Below are 18,595 nucleotides of genomic sequence, written 5' to 3'. Positions count from 1 at the left end.
AGGATTTATGTACTGGAAAACGACAAGGTCTACGCTTCTGTGGGCCTTGAGCAGGACTTGAGCGCGCATGTACCTTAGAAAAGTGAAGGAAATCCTTCTCTGGGGGGAAAAGTGTGTGAAACTATTTACTGCCACCTTCTGATTTGTGCCCTATCTCTTGTAGCTTGAATGAGAACTCGCAGTCCAGCTTTCCAAGTCCACAAAATTACTTTACCTTAAGCTTGTGAATTACCCAGCTTTGTTTCTTTTCCTCAGTGTCTTTTTTTTTACACAGGTTTCTCAGATGATTTATTTGAAATACGTTCAGTAACCTGTAAAGAACTTCTCTTAAATGCATTTTCGGCATTTTATGATGATAAAAACCAACTTGAAGTGCTGATCCTCAAACCGAAAATGGAGTGTCTTCATTTTGCTACAGCATCACTCAGGAGTATGAAAGATGTCAGTAACAGAGAGGGTTTCAACTCTATACAAATCTTTCTCTATCAAGTAGAGGCTTAAATTAAAAAAAAATGAGAAGTGTGGGTTTTGGCTTTTAAGATGCTGGAGCTCTTTAGCATTTTACAGTTGAAGCCTGATGCTTCAACTACTAAGGTGAAAGCTGCTTGTTAATGACCTGTAATGAATATTTCATTTTCTCTTCATATATGGAAACAGAATAAAAAACTAAATGTAATGAAAATTAACTGTAAGAATGACACTGATCAATCACAAAGAACAGCATTTATTAAAATGACCTGGAAAATATATCACATGCCACCTGCCACCATTTAGACCACTTCAGATATTTTACACAGCTTTAGTAAACGGGATGTTCACAGTTGCTCTCTCAACCAACGTAGAAACATTTAAACATTTTATTGGAGCAGTAAAAAGTCCTCATCTTTGAACTTGCTCTCAATAATGTGAGATACACAAAATCGTACGTCCGCAGACATACCTCTTCCCACCCCTTGCCGCTGTCAAAACCAGAGTTTACAAAGCAGCCGTGTTCTCTGACGGCGAAGGTCTAAGTCTGACTGCTGAGTGTGCACTGGTGGAAACATCTGCTTTTGCAGATCCCGCTCTTCTCCACAGGAGTCCCACTATTTAGCATGCTGCAAGGAAGACCTGCCTCGAATGTAGTCAATGCAGTCTTCCTGTAGTTTTCAGGGGTGTCAGGACCAAGGGTGCCTTGGTTTTAACACCAACACTGTAAGAACTCTCTTGAAAAGGCATGTCTTCATTATGGAGAACGTACGGAGAATTGGAGGCAAGCTCTATGATCACGTCTGTAACTTTCGGTTGGAAAGACATTACTTCCAAAGCAAAATCCCCTTTTAATAGTTCTCAAGAATATTCTTTTCCCTTTTTTAATGTACCTACTAAAACTGCTTAGAATCTCCAAAGTAAAATTTAAGTGAATTCTTTATGTTCTTCAGCACTCTCAGCATGGAAGGCTAGAAACTAACAAAGCGCAGAGCTGATAACCATTGGAGACAAGTGCTGTGATGCATCAAGCTGTACATGGAAAGGGGTGCCTATCCGTGTGGATTGCATTTGGGGATTCTGGGTATCAGTTCAGGAGCTTTCGCTTGACACAGTTTTTAACTCTGTTGGTCCAAGTTTCATTAATCCCCATAAATTCTAGTCTCTGCTATTCCCAAATCAGTATGTTCAGTGAAGGAGAACTCAGGTTGAAAAAGAAGAATTCATAGTTGATTTTTTGCTCTCATCCTAATCAAAACTGGATATACTGAAGGAAGCGACCATGGATATCCTGTATCAGCTGTATAAATTGTACTATTTAAGTGTTGCATGTAAGCGCTACAATCCCAACCGGATTTGTGACTTGGTAAAACACGTTTAGAACCTCATTTTGGATTGGGCCTTGACTCAGATTTTCTTCATCCTACAATACAGATAGTTAATGTCTAACTAATGGAGTTGCTTGCAAGAAGACGACAAACATCTGTTGTTTTTCAAACTCCCAGCGGATGCAGAAAGATGAGTTGATATGCTGGTGCAAAATTGCTCTTGTATAATTGAAGAAAATTGCTTATATGTAACCAGAAAGCACTGGAGTGATATGGTAATACGTGAACATCTAAATACGAAATACCTTGTTCATTTAGTAAAAAAGTCCAGAGAAAATGTGGTATCAGTGAAACTTGTCTTAAATGACCAATAAAAATATGCTGCTTAAATTAAGTATCTTATCAGAATTATTTCTAAGATAAAATAAGCATGACTGTACTAATTATGTTTACGGATAAATACTAGGCTTAAGAGAGAGCGAGCTTCACAACCTTTGCTCTCTTGTTTAAGCTCAATTATATCAGGTTTTTTTTGGTGGTAACTATGTTGTGTGCTGATGAGTGTCGTCTAATCAGTCTTTTTAGTTTTCCTGTAGTGCAGGATTGTGGCTGTGACCCAAATATTGAGAATGAGCATGGTTATGAAACGGATGAGAACTACAAGGGAAAAAAAAAATCTTGTAAGCATAAATCCAAAAGAATCAACTGCTGTCATTTTCAGAAGAGACATTGTTTTGTAAACTTTCACTGGTGTACAAACAGGCTGGTTCCCACTCTTTTTCAGTCAATTAGTTTAAATTACCATGTACAGGAACTGAGAAATTCTCGAAGTAAATATAGCAGAGAAGAGCATTTAGCATTTGCAAGTGGTATCTGAAAAAAATACAGCACCTTTAATTCCTTTGTGATGAAACCAGGTGAACAGTACGATTTTGAGTAACCTCAAATTTACACCTAAATTAAACTTGGGAGCCGCAGCTCATGTGTCCTTTATAGTTGTGTTTTGTTTATAGTAACAGGATCATTCTCTACTGCTGTCTGTTAAGTTTAGACTTCAGGGAGACAGGAAATAGTTGTATCTGACAGATTTTAATGGGAGGAAGTCTGACAACAGAAAAAAAGCAGTTTTCCAGTATCTTGATTAAATTTAAGGGTTTTTTTTAATAAGCATAGCATCTCTACCTGTGAGACCACAGTTTGAAGTACAGGTATATCTAATATCCATTATTCCATAAATGGAATATTCACAGAAACGTACACAAAACTTTGTTTCAGAAATACGTGACATTTGACCGTTTCATGCAGGTGTATGAAACCAACATGAACATGCTGAAGTTGTCAGTTAGAAGCTGACTGGCAACATTTTCCACTAGGGCAGCACAGTACCAATGTTTGCTGCCATCTCTTCCATGTTCCGAAGTGTACTGTGCTGTATGTTTAAAAGCAGCCTTAATCAGGGCCAGCTTTACTTTCAAGAGCCAGCTTTTTACTTCCATGGTAGTTTTCTCTCTTCCTTCCTTCCCTCAATATGCCTCTCTTGCTACTCATCAGCGTAAGCGTGTCGCTGTGGGTGAACTGGACTCGACAACTGACCCAGACTAAATTTCTGCCTGTGCATTATTCAAATTTTTTGGTGATCCAGTCAACTGCCCCAGAAACTCCTACTCCAGCAAAGGGAAAGCAGCAAGCACGGGGGTGAAAATGAGTGACAGAAAAGGGGACTTCCTTTTCCAGTGAAAGAGCCACTTGAACTGCTTGTGAAACTAGAGCCTTATTGTGCTGCAGAGGACTGCTTAAAAAAAATAATGAAGCCATTCATACGATGTTTCTGATGAAATATCAGTTCTGAACTAGAACAAGGAACCACCAAATGAAGTACAATGTGATTTTGTTACTGTTCTTACATCCACCAAGCCTCGATTTCCAACTGTTTATTGACAAATCTGCTGCACTCCTTAGCCATTTCAGTTTTGTCAGGATGGTAAGAAGCTGTTAAATAAGCCTGCTTTATAATGAAATCTGCTGCAAATTATGTATTTTAAGCTATTTTTGGTGAGTTTCTCACCAGCCTACAATTTCACTTTCGGCCTGCCACCAACTTTCTGTATGTTGTGCCTAAAACCATTCATGTGCTAAGCTGAACTTTTTAAATAGTTTTCTAGAAGAATTTTTTAATGCACAAACCCCCAATAAGAAAAGGAAACGCTTATTATTTGAAAAGCTATCGTTCAGTTATTACAGATTTTTAAGTTGTATTTTTCTAAATGAATTTAATTAAATAGTAAAGATTTTTAATACTTTATTCTGCTATTTTCATAATTAAGTTAATTTTGTAGTGCTTTTGCCTTTTGAAAAAAATAATGGCTTTTGGACAACTTGTCACCACGTGATAAACAAAAGCAGGGTTTTTTGCTTCCTCCAGGTATTTGACTGATTTGTAATCCTGTGCTACTTTTTTAGCAGTAAGTCCTTCCCTCACTGTGCTAACCCTCCAGGTTCATAGTTTGTTCTTCTCAGACCAGAGAACTGCTTTTACAAAGCAGCTAAAAAACACTGTGGCAGCTGCTACCTTGGAAAGGCAGGCAATTCTGCTTTACTCACCTGCGAGATCATTTGTAGTCATTACAGTTGTAACTATTCTTGCTGTAAATTGAATGAATTCTGATTAGTTCACTAGATACAACATGTTTATACCTTCAAAAAATGATGAAATATCTATTTTTCAGTAGAGCATAATCTCGCATGAAAATACACCTAGTATAGACGTTCCCACCTTTAGTGCATCTGCTCTTCACTACTAATGTCAGAGATCAAGCTCTCAAAGCTAAGTGACACTGTATTAATGGCCTCTTTAAATGAGAAAATCACTGGCAAGAGTTTTTATATCTGTATTTATGTACCTCACTAGATTGGATGTGGTCAGAGTTTACTGCTCCTCTTGCTGTTCAATAGCTGATAGGGAGCTACACCCACAATGGAGTTAGCATGACCTACCCATTGTGCATGTTCACATGCACGCTTTTAGGCTTCTGCAAATATGAGGAGCTCAGCTTTCCCTCCCACAAGAAATCTACACAGTAATTACTTCACATTTGCAGCAAACTAAAACCATTTACAGAGTTTATCGCCATTGTTCAGCGAACATACCAAAACTTCTAATTATTGACTTGAAAACGTTTGTTTCATGGGGAAATAGATCCAGCATCACTATGTTTTGTAGGAAGAATATTCTAAATGAGTTTTGGAATATGACAAAGGCACTTCTGACAAATAGCTGCAGAAAGACTGTTCATGGAGTAATGAGCACTAGGTAATGAGCACGTGAACTGCACAAATCACTATTCTTGGTACGTTCTTAAATTCTCCTCTGTTGAGAAATGTATTTACACGAAGTCTTAGAGTTAAAGCTATTTAGCATTAAGTGCACATTTATTTGTAGATGACTTTTCAGAATTAGCGTTGTCTGATTAACTCAAAATTTAGCACCTTTTCATGCTGGATAACTAGCAATTTTATTAAACCCTAGAATATGAAAATCTTTTCTTCACAAAGATGCTCTCTCAGTTCCCTTGACTGTATCTGCATGTTTGCTAAGTCAAAGTGTCATTGGTGTCAACGATAAAACTTGATTTCCAAGAGCCTGTCAGAGTCTCAGAAGTCAGCACTAAGACAAACTACATTAGGCAAGGTTTTTACCTACTGTGATGGAGACCCATTGAAAGAGGCATTAGGAGGAGATACTGCTTTAAACAAGGAGAGCTCAGTGCTTCGCACCAAGGTGCCCGTGGCTTACTTGCGCAGGTATACGCAGACATGCTCCAGGTCAAGGCGCTCACTTGTCCAGAATCTTTTGTCTGCCAGAGACACCGCAGCTGAGCCAGCTTACTGGCCGCACTGATGAGTGTGCACAAATTCTGAAAAGCAGGTAAAAAAAGAGAAAGAACCTCTGCCTCGGCCATTGTATTATCCGAGTGTTCAGCTTACAGCTGTTAGTATGTAACTGACTAAAATCCAGGACTAGCTTTTTCATTTAGAACAAAATAAAAACCGTTTTCAGGATGTGGCAACCCAAGCATTTCGGCTTCTTGCTAAGGAACCGTGAAGGAAAAAAATTGAAGCTGCCAGAAGCAAGAGACTGATTTCTGAGGTACTGCCCAGAAAGAAGCTCAAAGAGCACAACGATTGCTACTGCTGTCGGCAAATGCTTGATAGAGGCAAATGCAAGAAGCAGCAAAGAAATAAAAAAGCCTCTCAACCTGCTACATAAAACTGTTTATGAAAGTTGGCTAAAATGAGACTGATCGAGTCTAAACAGCAAGGTTGATTCAGACCATCTGTTACCATTATGTCTGGCAAGCTGAGCCATAAAAGAATGAAAAAACTGACAAGAATGTGTGGAAAATGAGTCCAATTGGTGGGAAAAAATAACGAAGGGAATGGACTATTCACTCTGTCATCTTTTTAAAAGGGATTTTGCAAAGGCAGCGGGTAGAGGGGACCTTCCTGTGGTCATGCCCAGATTTCCCTTGCAAGTAAGGATCCGTGTTAGGCTTAGAAGCTTTTATCCCCCTTTGTATCATTTTTGCATTAGCAACTCCCGTTCATCTCAACTGAATTTTAACTTTCTCTCTTCTGATAAAAAGAGCACAGACCATCTTTAACCTACGTAGAGCATTATCAGATGCTATTTTTCTTGCAAAATTCTAGGACTAAAGGGAAAAAAAGATCTTGTGAAATATTTAACATTCCCTATTTCAAATGCTTTGACCAATGGTCTGTTCTTTTCCTCTCACGTTAAAGGCTTATTAATGGGGATTACGACATTAGGACTAAAGAGGCAATCTTTTTTCAACATCCTAAACCTTTGCTAGTTTTAATTAAGGCACCACAATTAATAACTTTACCTCAGAACATACTTTTTTTTTTTTTCCTCCAGAGTCTATTGCAAGTGCTGTGTTTTCCAGCCACTCGCAGAGAGAGAACCAGCTGTATTTGAAAACCGGCTTGTTCTGAAAGCTAACCTAAATGATGAACTCTTCCAAAGTTGAACATAAGGAGAGATTTCATTGATAAAGACTTCCAGAAAAAAGCCATTTCGTATGAGGACCTAATTTCAAATAATCATTCAGCACTTACCATGGCCAGGTCTATTATCCACTTCCGCAGCGTTAGCACATACCAGCCCCCCCCAAATCTTACATTATGTTAAGTTTCATAGCACTGAAAGCTCTTGAAACTGCCTGGGGAATTAGATTTTTTTTAAACATCTGGAAATAATCTTATTGAAACTTTCTAGCAGACTATACAATCTAGATAAAATATATTAAGCACTGGTTAAAACACTTAAGTATTCCTATTTTTCACACTGTAACAGTGCCTGGAGTTTCTCAAGATTTGCTCCAAAGCATAAGACTTGAGATTTAAGCCCAAGTCCTATTTAAAAAAAAAACAAACAAACAATGCTGTGTTCATCATTGCAAGTACAAGCTGCATGGGTAGGAATCAAAGGAAAAAGATTCATCATTTCCACCCTGCATCTCTAGCAAAGATGTAAATTAAGAATTGGTCTTACTCCTTATTGGTTGTGAGCCTTCTAAAGTGCAGCTCCATACAAAACTTACTTCTCGTAGAGATTTTATTGTGATCCCCAGAAATCAGCATGTGAACGTGGAATGCATGTTGAGGGGTGGCTGAAAATGATTTACAATGGTAGCACAAAACAAATGATGACATAGCTGCTATGCAAAGAACTACCAAACAAGCTACATAAACCAAAATTCCCAGATTTCAAAGGATACGTGACTGCATAGAACAAAGCTCGTTTCGTGTTTCCACTAAAACTCAGAATAAACAAAAGGAGAATGACATCTGAAATAAAAAAAAAAAAGATTGCTCGTCACAGAAGCGAGAGAAAGGGCGCAAATGCAATCCTAGACAGTTCCACTGGGCACCATGTCTACTGAAACCTGTTCCTTAGAGGTTTTGTCTCTCAAATTTGATTGATGTCCAAAACACTGCAAGCTCCAAAATGAAGAATGAAGCTTTTCTTAGAGTCTGGAATGTTTATGTTTCTCTCCCATACGTAGTCACCAGATAAAGGATGAGCTTACACTGCAACTCCACTGTGTGTGTATTAATTACATCTTTCTACTCTACCTGACCATCTATTTTCATAAAATTTATAAGAATTCAATTATATTTGAGATGTTCATTCCCTCTTCCCCCTGACTCCTGCTAGAACTGGTCGATGGATTCACATCACTGCAGTGGAGTACTGTACCTACATGCAGAGCCTCGGAGTGCTGAATGAGACCCGTTCTATTTCCAAAGCACGGCTTAAAGAAATTACCTTGTGCAATGATGATGGGATATTCCAGGTATGTCTGCAGAGGGTAACCATAATAGATCTGGTACCTCAGAAACACAAGGAAGCTGAACAGAAAAGACACAAAAGAGCATGACTGCAGGAAGGGACAGGACAGCTCCTTCACAACTCCTTTGTTACTGTTTTGGTCGTGCCAAAAGGCTCCAGACGGATGTAGCTGTCAAACTGATCAAAAAAAATATGAACACAAAGTGCAAGCGTGATGATTCTGTAGTCTATTTCTGTTACCCTCAAATAGAGTAAGATGTAGAAAGCTGCGCACACTTCTTGTCAAGGTCTTTGTGTCACAGTGTATAAGGCATAATTTTATTAATTACAACTGATGAGAAAGAAATAAAGGCTTCCAGACCTAGAAGACACCTTCTCTGCAATTGCCTTGGGACCTCTGGGATAACTCTGATTTCTTTATTTATGTCTGTAGTTCAGTCTGTACTTTAAGCAAGTCTTACATCTTCCAAGCTGTCTAGACTACCCCATTACAAGATTGCCCAGTGTAGCTGTACTGGTCAAACTGAGAGTTTGTTTCTAAATGCACCAAGCAATGGCAACTCTCCTTCCTGCCATTCCACAATATAGTATCTAAAGGGAATTGAACTTTTACCATGTTTTCTTTACTTTCTTCAATTTTAATGCAAGTCCATGAGGTTAGACAGAAACTTCAAGGCCACAGAGAAAACAGAAAGGAGTCTTGGGGCAATTTTATGTAAGGAGAAATCGATGGTTTCTGGCGTAGAAAGATGGCATCAGGAACTGCCTACCCTGTAAGAAACTGGGTTTTACAGTATTCAGAACTAAATATCTCAGTATTCAGAACTAAATATCTGAACTTCCTCGAAGTCTTATTTCTTGAAGGGTCAAATGAGACTCCTTGCCACCAGCACCATGCTTCTGTGTCACTCTTGTGCCACGTCACTGCATGCTGACTCTGCAGAACCATCACAGTTTGCACCAGTAGCCCCAAAACTCCATGGACTCGAAGTCTTTAAAGGTTGTAGGATGAATAGTCTACTAAATAAAAAAACAGTCCCAATAAATGTTTCAAAAAAGCCTCCTTGCATCTCTTTCAAAATATCTTTGCCCTGAGCAGGCACAGAACCTGCAGCGGGTACTGTGGTTATCACACAGGTGCTGAGGAGACATTTATGGCTTCCCCGTATTCATGTGAAACTACTTATAAAGACTTTTCAGTGCACATCAACACACAGGAATGATTTTAAAATACTAGCACTGCATTTTGGCCGGGGCTGTGGGGTGAGTTATCTCTGCTGCAACCAGAATTTAGTTCACTTACTCTGAGGTGAGCTAAGGGTAAACAGCAACAACAGGAGTTCAGTGTCACGAAGGGACACAGGCGGCGAACAGCCATGGCGGAGACCAAGGGGATTCTGCACAGCTCCATGCAGAAAGGTGTCTGTACGCCTAACCCTCCACAGCGCCAGACCGGGGTCAACAGCAGTGCCCCTCGCTGAAGACAAGGCACAGGCATGTTTAGAAATGACATGCCATTTTTGTGAGGTGATTTTTCTGAAAAAAAGTGCCCTTTTTTAGCTTGGTGCAGAGAGGTAGCAGCCATCGGCTGGACATTCTGGCCACCTCCATCACCAGGTTGAGCAAATACAAGGGTCTTCAAGGTATTTTCTCTCACATGCTTGTACCCACATTTGCATATGCAGTTTCTCGATTTTCATTTCATATGATTCTCTCAAAGCAAGATGTAGTAAGTCTAGCCCATGTAAGCTTACTACTGACTGCCAGATCTTTGGAGTTTGACATGGTTTGTAATTTTCTTAAAGACTGGTTATGTTTTACTTAGTGGGGTGAGAGAAGCCTGTCTAACTGGTACAATTGCCTGCACAACAGGGCAGAGGGACCATCACATAACCTACATACACGGCTTAAACTCAGCTTACTACTGGAGGTGTTGTCTCCGGCTACGTGGGCAAGTTAAAAAAAGCCGTTTCCCTTTTACCAAAGCGCGGAAACGCTGTAAAATAGGAAGTTTCTGCTCCAAAGGGCTCGTAGGCGCGGTGAGGGCAGGGGCGGCACCGCACACGGCGTGGCGGCGGGCCCGGCAGGGTGACCGCCAGCTACGAAAAGGAGCGCGTTTAGAGCCGGGGGGGAGCACGGACTGCCCGCCGCCCCCTTCGAACCGCCACTCCACACGTCCTCACGCCTCACCAGAGCTGCGAAGGAAGCAACTTAACTAATTAATTGCCGCAGCAAGGCGGCCCCGGCCCCTCTCCCCGCTGAGGCGACCCGCTGCCGCCGCGCCCCAACGCGGGCGGGAGGCTCCGTGTCACCCCCGTGTCCCCTTCCCGCCCCGCCGCCACCTTACCCGGCCAGCTCTAGCAGGAGGCTGCCCACGCTGACCCCCCGCGCCGACCCGGCCGCCAGCACCGCCGCCAGCTGCGGCAGCTTCATCACCGCGCACACGGCCCAGGTGCTCCAGTGGGCCAGCTCCAGCAGCAGCGCCGCCGCCATCCCGCTGCGCTGCGCACCCCCGGCAGCCCGGAATGGGGAACCCGCGGTGCGGTGCGGCGTGGCAGGGTGGGGCGGGCAGCCCGGCCTGGCCCGGCCCGGCCCCGCTGGCAGCCCTCACGGGGCGCTCATGGCGCCCGCGCTGCCCGCGGCGTGGGGCGGGGAGGCCGCCCGGCCTGTGCGGAGAGGAGAGCCGGGCCCGCCGGCGCGCATCCCCCGCTCCGCGGCAGCCTCGGGCCTCGCCGGGCCCGAGCGGGCTGCGGGCGGTTTGGCAACCCCGGGGAGGGCTCCCAGTCCCCGCCTGCGGGGGGAACGGGCCGGTCACCACCCCCCCGTCCCCGCGCTGGCGGGTTGCCGAACGCCGCGGTGACCGGGGGAGCGGGGCGGGCAGCAGCCGGCTCTCCCGGGCCGCTGGGTGAGGCCTACCCACGGCTGACGCTCCTCGGTGTCAGGGCCGAGAAACGTTAAGCGCCTGGTCGAGGGCCTTAGCCCTGAAATTGCTCTTTGTCACCTTAAACAAAACCCACAAACCAGTGGTCATCAGGTGCTGTGTTGGTGTAAAAGGTTCACCGCGGGATGTGTCCGCTTAGGAGCAGGTTAGCTCTGGGTCTGGAGCTGTAGGCTGGCTTCCAGTTTTTTGCCCCAAAGCGGAGTCTCCAGTGCTTCAGCTCCCGTGTTTTTCTGGTCACGCTGTCTGGATGGCTGCGGTGCTAATTTCTGCAGCAGGGATGGTTGGCAGCAGCACTTCAGGTTGCACAGAAAGAAAGTTCAGCAAAATTAAAGTTCCCGAATGCTGAACTTGTCAGAGTATCGGAGATGGAGCGACTTCTCCGGAACATACACCTACCCACTGTACACAGATACACACAAAAATAGTAAGGTGCAGTTTTTAAAGCTTTTGTACTTACCAGCTTGTCAGAACTAAATAGGAACAATTATCGAAGGAATATACATTTGTGCTGCTCACACACATACAGAATCTTTGCTCTTTCATGCCTGCATATGGCCAGGACTGCTCAGAGTGCCAAATGCTTACCATTAATTCAGATTTTTACCTACAGCACGATTGCTTTAACACGAGGGGTAATTCGCAGGCATAACATTTCTCATTTTTCATTTTAAGGAAAGTTGCATTTCTGTATGACTAATAGTTCCTAACACAGCTTGGTTTCAGCTCTTCTGCATTTCTCACAAATTGTTTTCTGTTGTTTTGATAACACAATTTGACACAGTTTTATTGCATTCATTCCACATACCTTTAGTGGTATTTTAAAACAATATTACTAATGTTTAATTTGTAAATCATGTTGCCCTCTGTGTAATTCAGTCATAAAAATAAGAAGCAGGTGTGTAGGAGTACATAAAATCTTAAAACTTCTATTGAAATAAATGTCCCCCCAAATACAGTATTTTAATTTAAAAACTGTGTTTCTGTAAAGGTAATTCAAATTAATTAAGCTTTTCAAAGACAATAAACTCTAAAAGAAGAAAATTTGAAATTATCTTAAAATAATAACTGTTCCAAGATTTCCTTGATAAACTGTGTTCTCAGCCTTGTGGGAGTATTGTGTACTTGAAAAAGAGTTGAGTAACCCATCACACGCAATGAAATTATCTCATTTAAAATTAGGTCTGAGGTGTAGATGATTCTGTCACTTCAGATAATCAGAGAATAATAGAGAAATATTTAAGGTAGAAGTTGTGTATCTTTATTACTGTGTGGATGCTGATCCAACAAAATGCTGTAAAATTAGCAGTAATGTGCACTGCCTTGTATACTACTGGAATAATCAAGAGGCTGGGCTGACTTCAAGCTATCGAGCAGGTCCATGAGCATGTTTTCATTCAACTATTTTTATATTTAAAGAAGACATGAAATGTTTACCTTTAGTCAGCATTTCAGCTTTTAAAAATACATCCTGCTTTGCATTGCAAGCACTCAGTTAAGCAAAATGATCTACTGTCCTCCCCCCGCCCTGTCTATGTCATGATGTTGCTCTGCAACTGTTTACTGGCTACTTTTGGCTTAAGCGGCAGCTTAGGGAAAGAACAGACGTCTTGGTGCTGGACAGCCCTGTTCAAGGTTATGACAAAATTTAGTCTATGAAAAGTATAAGAAATTATTCCTGTTCTGTTTAAATTATTTAGGTTTATATCAAATTTCAGACTCTTTTACTTGGTACGTTGCAGCAGAGTGCAGAACCACTTTAAATTACAGCTCAGTCAATAAATTCATTGCGTTCAAATCTACAGTGCAGATTGCCTGTTTCGCAGCAGATGGGCAGTGGTTTAACACTGCTGCACCTCAAATAGGAATGCAAATGTTGATTCCTATAAAAAAAAAAAAAAAAAACAGGGAAGGAAAATAATCGTTCTGTAATAACCAAAGACAAAAAGCCAAACTAAATTTTTTTTTCCAATAATGATGCTGGCTTATCATAGCTGAGTTTTTAAGCAAAATAATGCCTCGAATTTTGTGCTTTTGCAAGGAATGCAGAGAGCGTTCTCTTGCTCATTATTTCCACAGCCTACATGCTAACAGGGAATAGTTCATTTTATACATAATTGGTGTTTTAAGCTCTGTGTTAAAATAAAGGAAGTCCACAACTGGGGAACCTGTGGGAATGGAGACAACCCCCAAGAGAGGTGTGGAGGCAGGCTGGGGGAGGACAGACTGGCCAGGGACAGCAGGCTGCAGGAGGCTCACTCACGTGCCCTGAGAAGGGGGTGTGACACTGTGAACACCCACAGCCTGGGAAGGAAACTGGAGGAATTGGACATACCAGCACAGTTGCAGAGCTGTGGCCTCTGTGGGATCACAGAGACAGGGTGGCATAGCTCATGATGAGTGCTGTGAGGGAAGGATACAAGATTTTTTGGAAAAGCAGGCAGGAAAATTAGTGGAAATTGTGTTCTACACAAACAAGCGTCTCTTTGCCTGAAGCCTTCCTCCACTTTGGAGCGAGCAACGAGGCAACTGAGATCTGAGGGGTCAGGATCGGTGGGGAGACCAGCGTGAGGAGCACTGTGGGGGCACCTGCTATAAATTGCCTGATCAAGAGGAGGAAGCAGATGAAGCCTTAAATAACTAGGAGAATGCTCGCGATCATAGACCCAGGCTTCTTTCGGAATGTAAAATCGGTCTGACATCTGGAGGAGCCACCCAGTGGGGTAAAAGCAGGCCAACCAATTTTTGTGGGGCATCAAGAACATTTTTTTTGACCCAGGTGCTGTATTTATTACCCAGAAACAAGGAAGAACTAGTAGGCAATGTACAGGTCAAGGGCAGCCTTGGCAGCAGTGACTCCAGGACCTTGGAATTAAGATCCCAAGAGAAGTAAGGCAGGCAAATAGCGAACTAAAGGGTCTGGGCTTCAGAAGAGCAGAATTTGGCTTGTTCAGGAAACCGGTCTGTCAGGATCTCTCAGAAAACTGCCAGGGGGTGCAACGGAGACTAGGAGAGTGCATTGATACTCAAAGACAGCATGCTCATAGCACAAAACCAGTCTTGTCCAGTGAGCTGAAATGCGAGCAGGCACAGCAGAGGAACAGCTTGGCTGAATGGGCTACACTTGCCTGAACTCAAACACCAAAAGGGAGAGTTTGAAAGATGGAAGCAGGCATGACTACCCAGGCAACACAAAAGCATTGCCCAGGCATGAGGGGATGGAGTTCAGAAACCAAAGCTCAGCTGGAGTTGAAATTGGCAAAGGATGTGAATGGCACCAAAAAAAGCTTCTGTAATTGCTTTGACAACAAAGAAGGATGAAGGAAAAGGTGGGCGCACTGTTCAACGGGTTAAGGGACGTACCTAAGAATGCTGCGGAAAAAGCTGAGGTGCTCAGTGCCTTTTTTTGTCTCAGTTCTTACTAGCAAGGTGGGCTAAGAAGCCTCTTGGGTTCCCTGAGCCTAGTGGCACAGTCAGAGGGAGTGAAATACTAACCATGATAGAGGAAGATGGAGTTGGGGACTACAGAAACAAACTGAACAAAGACTCCTCTGTGGGACCAGTTGGGATGCATCTGGGGGAGCTGAAGGAGCTGGTTGTTACTGCTGAATTGTTACTGCAAGGCCTCTGACCGTTTTTCATCTTTGGAAGGTTGTAGTTATCAGAGGAGATTTCCATATGACTGGAAAAAGGCAAATCTCCTGTCTTTTTGCAAGAAGGAAGTAACAGAGCATGGTAGACTGGACAGCCTAATTTCGGTTCCAAGGAAAATTACAAAGTCCTCCATAATGGCCTCCTCTTCTGCCCTTTTGAGGTGCCTGAAAAACAAGATGGTGATTGGGAACAGCCGGTTTGGATTTACCAAGGGCAAATTGAACCTGAGTTGACCTGATTACTTTCTCTCAGAGAGCTGGCTTGGATGAGGGAAGAGCAGTGGCTGTCATTTACCTTGACTTTAGCCAGGTCTTTGACATGGACTCACTTAGCATCCCTGTAGTGAAAGCGGGGAGATACAGGCTGGATGGGAAGACGACACGGTTGGTGGAAAACTGAGCAGCTGGGCTCAGACAATAGTGGTTAGCAGACTGACATCCAGTGGGTGGCCAGATTGTTCATGGTGTTTCTCAGGGGCTGATACTGGGGCTAATACTGTTTTAAGTTTTGCATTAACAACCTGGCCGAGGGGTAAAGTGTGTTCTCAGCAGGTCTGTGGACAATACCACGTTGTGGGCAGCCTTCAGCACACTGGGCAGTTGAACTGCCACTCAGAGGGATCTTGGCAGGCTGAGAAGATGGACTGACAGAAAACTGATGAAGTTTAATAAAAAGTAAAGCCTGCAGCCTGTGACAGAGTAGCCCCATGCATCGGTAAAGGCTGGGGGCCAACAGGATCAAAAGCTGTTTTAAGGAAAAGGATGTGGGAGTCCTAAGGGACAACAAGCTGAATGTGAGTCCCTATTGTGGTCTGCTGGCGAAGATGGACAACTTCATCCTGGGCTGCATTAGCAAAGCGTAGCCTGCAGGTTTATGGAAGTGATCCTTCCTCTCTATTTGACACTTGTGAGACCATACCTGCAATACTGCAGAACACTGGAACAGGGGCCCAGAGAGGCTCTGGAATCTCCATCTCTAGAGATTTTCACAACTCAGTGGGACCAGGTCCTGAGCAACCTGATGTAACATCAGCGTTGGCCTTGCTTTGAGCAGGGGATTGGCCTAGAGGCCTCCAGAGGTCCCTTCTGGCCAACATAGCTGTGGTAAAAAATGATCAAGACTAAAAAAGAGGATGGGTGTGATTCTAGCCATTCTTCATATTTGGTTGTATTTGCTGAACACTTTTGTAGTGCCCAAGGATTCGGAGTTTTACTATTGACTTGGGTAGTAAGGCTGATGCAGAGTTGTCACAAAAGCTCGCCATGAGGAGGGAGGTTATCTCTGAGCTGAGAGACTCCCTGGTGGCAGAATGACAGTGTTTCAACTCTGATTTGAAGAACCTCCTCTTACTAAAAAAGTCCAATGGATCCCTGTGTACTTCATATTTGAGGTTATGTTGTACAAGTGTGTGTGATAGGAGAATAAAAGAAACATTGGAGGTTGCATGTAGTTCACTGGTTTTGTGTGCAGTATGTTATATGTCTTTGTGGCACACTGAAAATATGGCTGTATTTATGTAAGGTTTACTTGATGTTAGGCTGAACAGAAGCATCACAAATTGAATTAAAGTACTGTAAGCAAAAAAACCCTAAATCCCGTTGACTCAGTGTTTGCTCTGTGAAATGGTTTATTCAGTTAACTGAAGGCCATTCTGGGTAATGGCATATTATCTAAAATAATGCGGTTAGCTGAAAAGTAGTACTGAAAGAGCTTAGAATACCAAACACAGACTTAAAACCCTAACCCAAAACTGAACAGAGCCAAAGAACTGGGAGGAGCAAAAGAGAAAGAAAATATATTAACTAGTTTGTACTGGGACTCCTTAAATTGATTTTCATATTAAATTTCGAGTTGTCCCTTTTATGTAGAAAATCTGCATTGAGTTTGTAGTCCAGAGACGGAGTTGAGCTGTAGCATTTGGGCCTGGAATTGGCATTGTTCTAGACCTGTGCTTACATCTGAATTACTCAAATAAAAGACTCCAGTAAGAGTTAAGAGTGTGAGTACATTATGGCTGCCTTTATTGAGCTCCTGGTATACGAAGCTTCCTGCATCCTTGCTAGGGGTCTTATGATTCCCCCAGAGCGTGCAAATGGGTCTGCCAGCACCAAGAAGCATCTACAGTACAATCATACTTCTTCCAGCAAAGAAGACAGTCAGCTCACCAGATCTGAAACACCGCCATGTGCTGGTTTCGCCCTGTGGCTTTTATGTTTTTCAGTGAAAAGCAGTTGAGTAGACTTTGGTAATACAGGGCTAGCAACCTGTCAGCATTCTGTTAAGTTTTGCTAAAGGTGGGTTGATATAAACATGTTTTAGTCCATTTGGCTTTTAAGAGATATAATCCTATAACTGCTAATAACTGTTGTAATAGTTGCAGGTGGTTCTAAGCTACATCGTTGGTTTGGTTTGTTTCTCTTTCTCAGCAATACCTGTAGTAGAAATAAGAGTTACTGCGTGCATACATTTGTTAATTCACAGATTGTATAAAATATATTCAGTCCATTTCTCCCTGGCAGTGTTCAAGGCCAGGTTGGATGGGGCTTTAGGCAACCTGGTCTAGTGGAAGGTGTCCCTGCCCATGGCAGAGGGGTTGGAACTAGGTGATCTTTAAGGTCCCTTCCAACCCAAACCGTTCTGTGATTCTGTTCTGTAATTATAAAGGGTCATTAGTAAATGGGGAAAATAGGCACAGAGTTTGAAGTGATGAGGTCAAAGTCATTGAGTGAAACCAGATCTCGTTTTTATAGCTATTGTGCCTGTATATTTGCAGATTACTTCTTAATGCACTTTATCAGTCAGTATACGCCAACTGTGAGTTTCCTCTGGGCATTCCCTGGGTTAAGAGACAGGTAAGAGACATTTGTGGTGGCTTTGCTCCATCGACCTGGCATAAAGGTCTTGTGCTGAGGAAGGGCTGTAACCCCAGATACTTGGAAATTCCATTTCTAAGTACTGGTGGTTTTATGGATACATACAGCTTCCAAGAGAGACTTTGAGAAGGTTACAAGCTGAAGTCAGTCTATGGCATCTGTGCCTTCTGGCAGAAGAGGGCTGTGGGCAGGGCTGTGATTGACAGAGCTGTGCAAGCACCCCTTCAGCCTTTGGCAGAACTTCTGAGTTTCTTGCAGAAGCATCTGTGTTTCAAGGAATTCATCCAAGCAAACACAAAAGTTTTCTGAGGAGGGAAAAGCATACCTGACATGGATTTAGAGTAGTGAGCTCAGTTTGTAAGAGATATCCTGCTTTAGGAAGGGTTTACTGGTTTCTGTCTGGCCAGGATTTAGGAAAAGCAGTTTGAGGCCCTAACAAATTATTGGTGATTTCTAAAGCCAACAAACCAAAAAATACCCCACTTCAGAAAACTGTTAGTGCTTTAAGATGAACTTCAGTTCAGAAATTTTGTTCTATAGAGTGTTCTTTATAGAAAGCAAACAGTGTGAATGTGTACGTGCATAATGCATACAAACATACGATGCCTGGACTGGCGGTGTTGTCCATCTAATGTTCATACATAATCATCCTCTCCCTTCCTTGTTTTAGGAATCTTATTGTTTATGCAGTAGTTTTCACAGCATGATGAGACCTTCTTTGCTGGAAAACCCATTTAGTAGGGTTTTTTTACTTTAGAGTAATTTAAAATCAAGAAACAGTTTTAAATACAGTTTCTAAGAAACACAATTGGATTTACGGTCATCACTGATCCCATGAAACAAAACTTTAGAGTTAAGATGCCACCTGGGAACTGTATACAAAGACTAATCTAAAAGTATGAGAAATGAACTTACATATGTTATGTTTTATTAAAAAAAATATTTTTCACACTTTTTTTGT

General features: G+C 42.5%; 1 protein-coding gene across 1 annotated transcript; it reads right to left on the bottom strand.

Annotated features, from left to right (window-relative positions):
• Window positions 1-2,364: 2,364 nt before the first annotated feature.
• Window positions 2,365-10,662, bottom strand: SLC66A3 (solute carrier family 66 member 3). The gene is made up of 7 exons (XM_086460474.1): window positions 10,517-10,662; window positions 8,146-8,228; window positions 7,595-7,664; window positions 6,933-6,990; window positions 5,590-5,710; window positions 4,398-4,439; window positions 2,365-2,453 (listed from the first exon to the last, which is right to left on the bottom strand). The coding sequence occupies exons 1-7, from the start codon at window positions 10,660-10,662 to the stop codon at window positions 2,365-2,367; spliced, it is 609 nt and encodes a 202-aa protein (XP_086316600.1).
• Window positions 10,663-18,595: the final 7,933 nt, after the last annotated feature.

The sequence above is a fragment of the Leptosomus discolor genome, chromosome 2 (assembly GCF_034619465.1).
Source record: "Leptosomus discolor isolate bLepDis1 chromosome 2, bLepDis1.hap2, whole genome shotgun sequence".
Lineage (NCBI taxonomy): Eukaryota > Metazoa > Chordata > Aves > Leptosomiformes > Leptosomidae > Leptosomus > Leptosomus discolor.
Note: the sequence above shows the minus strand (reverse complement) of the source record. Positions and strands in the feature narration are given on the sequence as shown.

Excerpts from the sequence above, each read along its gene's own strand:
- SLC66A3 (XM_086460474.1), bottom strand. The coding sequence starts at position 10,662 with ATGGCGGCGGCGCTGCTGCTGGAGCTGGCCCACTGGAGCACCTGGGCC. Across the intron at positions 6,991-7,594 it reads GCTTTGTTCTATGCAGTCAC|ATTTGGGGGGGGCTGGTATG; the intron begins GTATCCTTTGAA and ends ACATAATGTAAG. Across the intron at positions 5,711-6,932 it reads GGATAATAGACCTGGCCATG|AATTTGTGCACACTCATCAG; the intron begins GTAAGTGCTGAA and ends CCTGCTTTTCAG.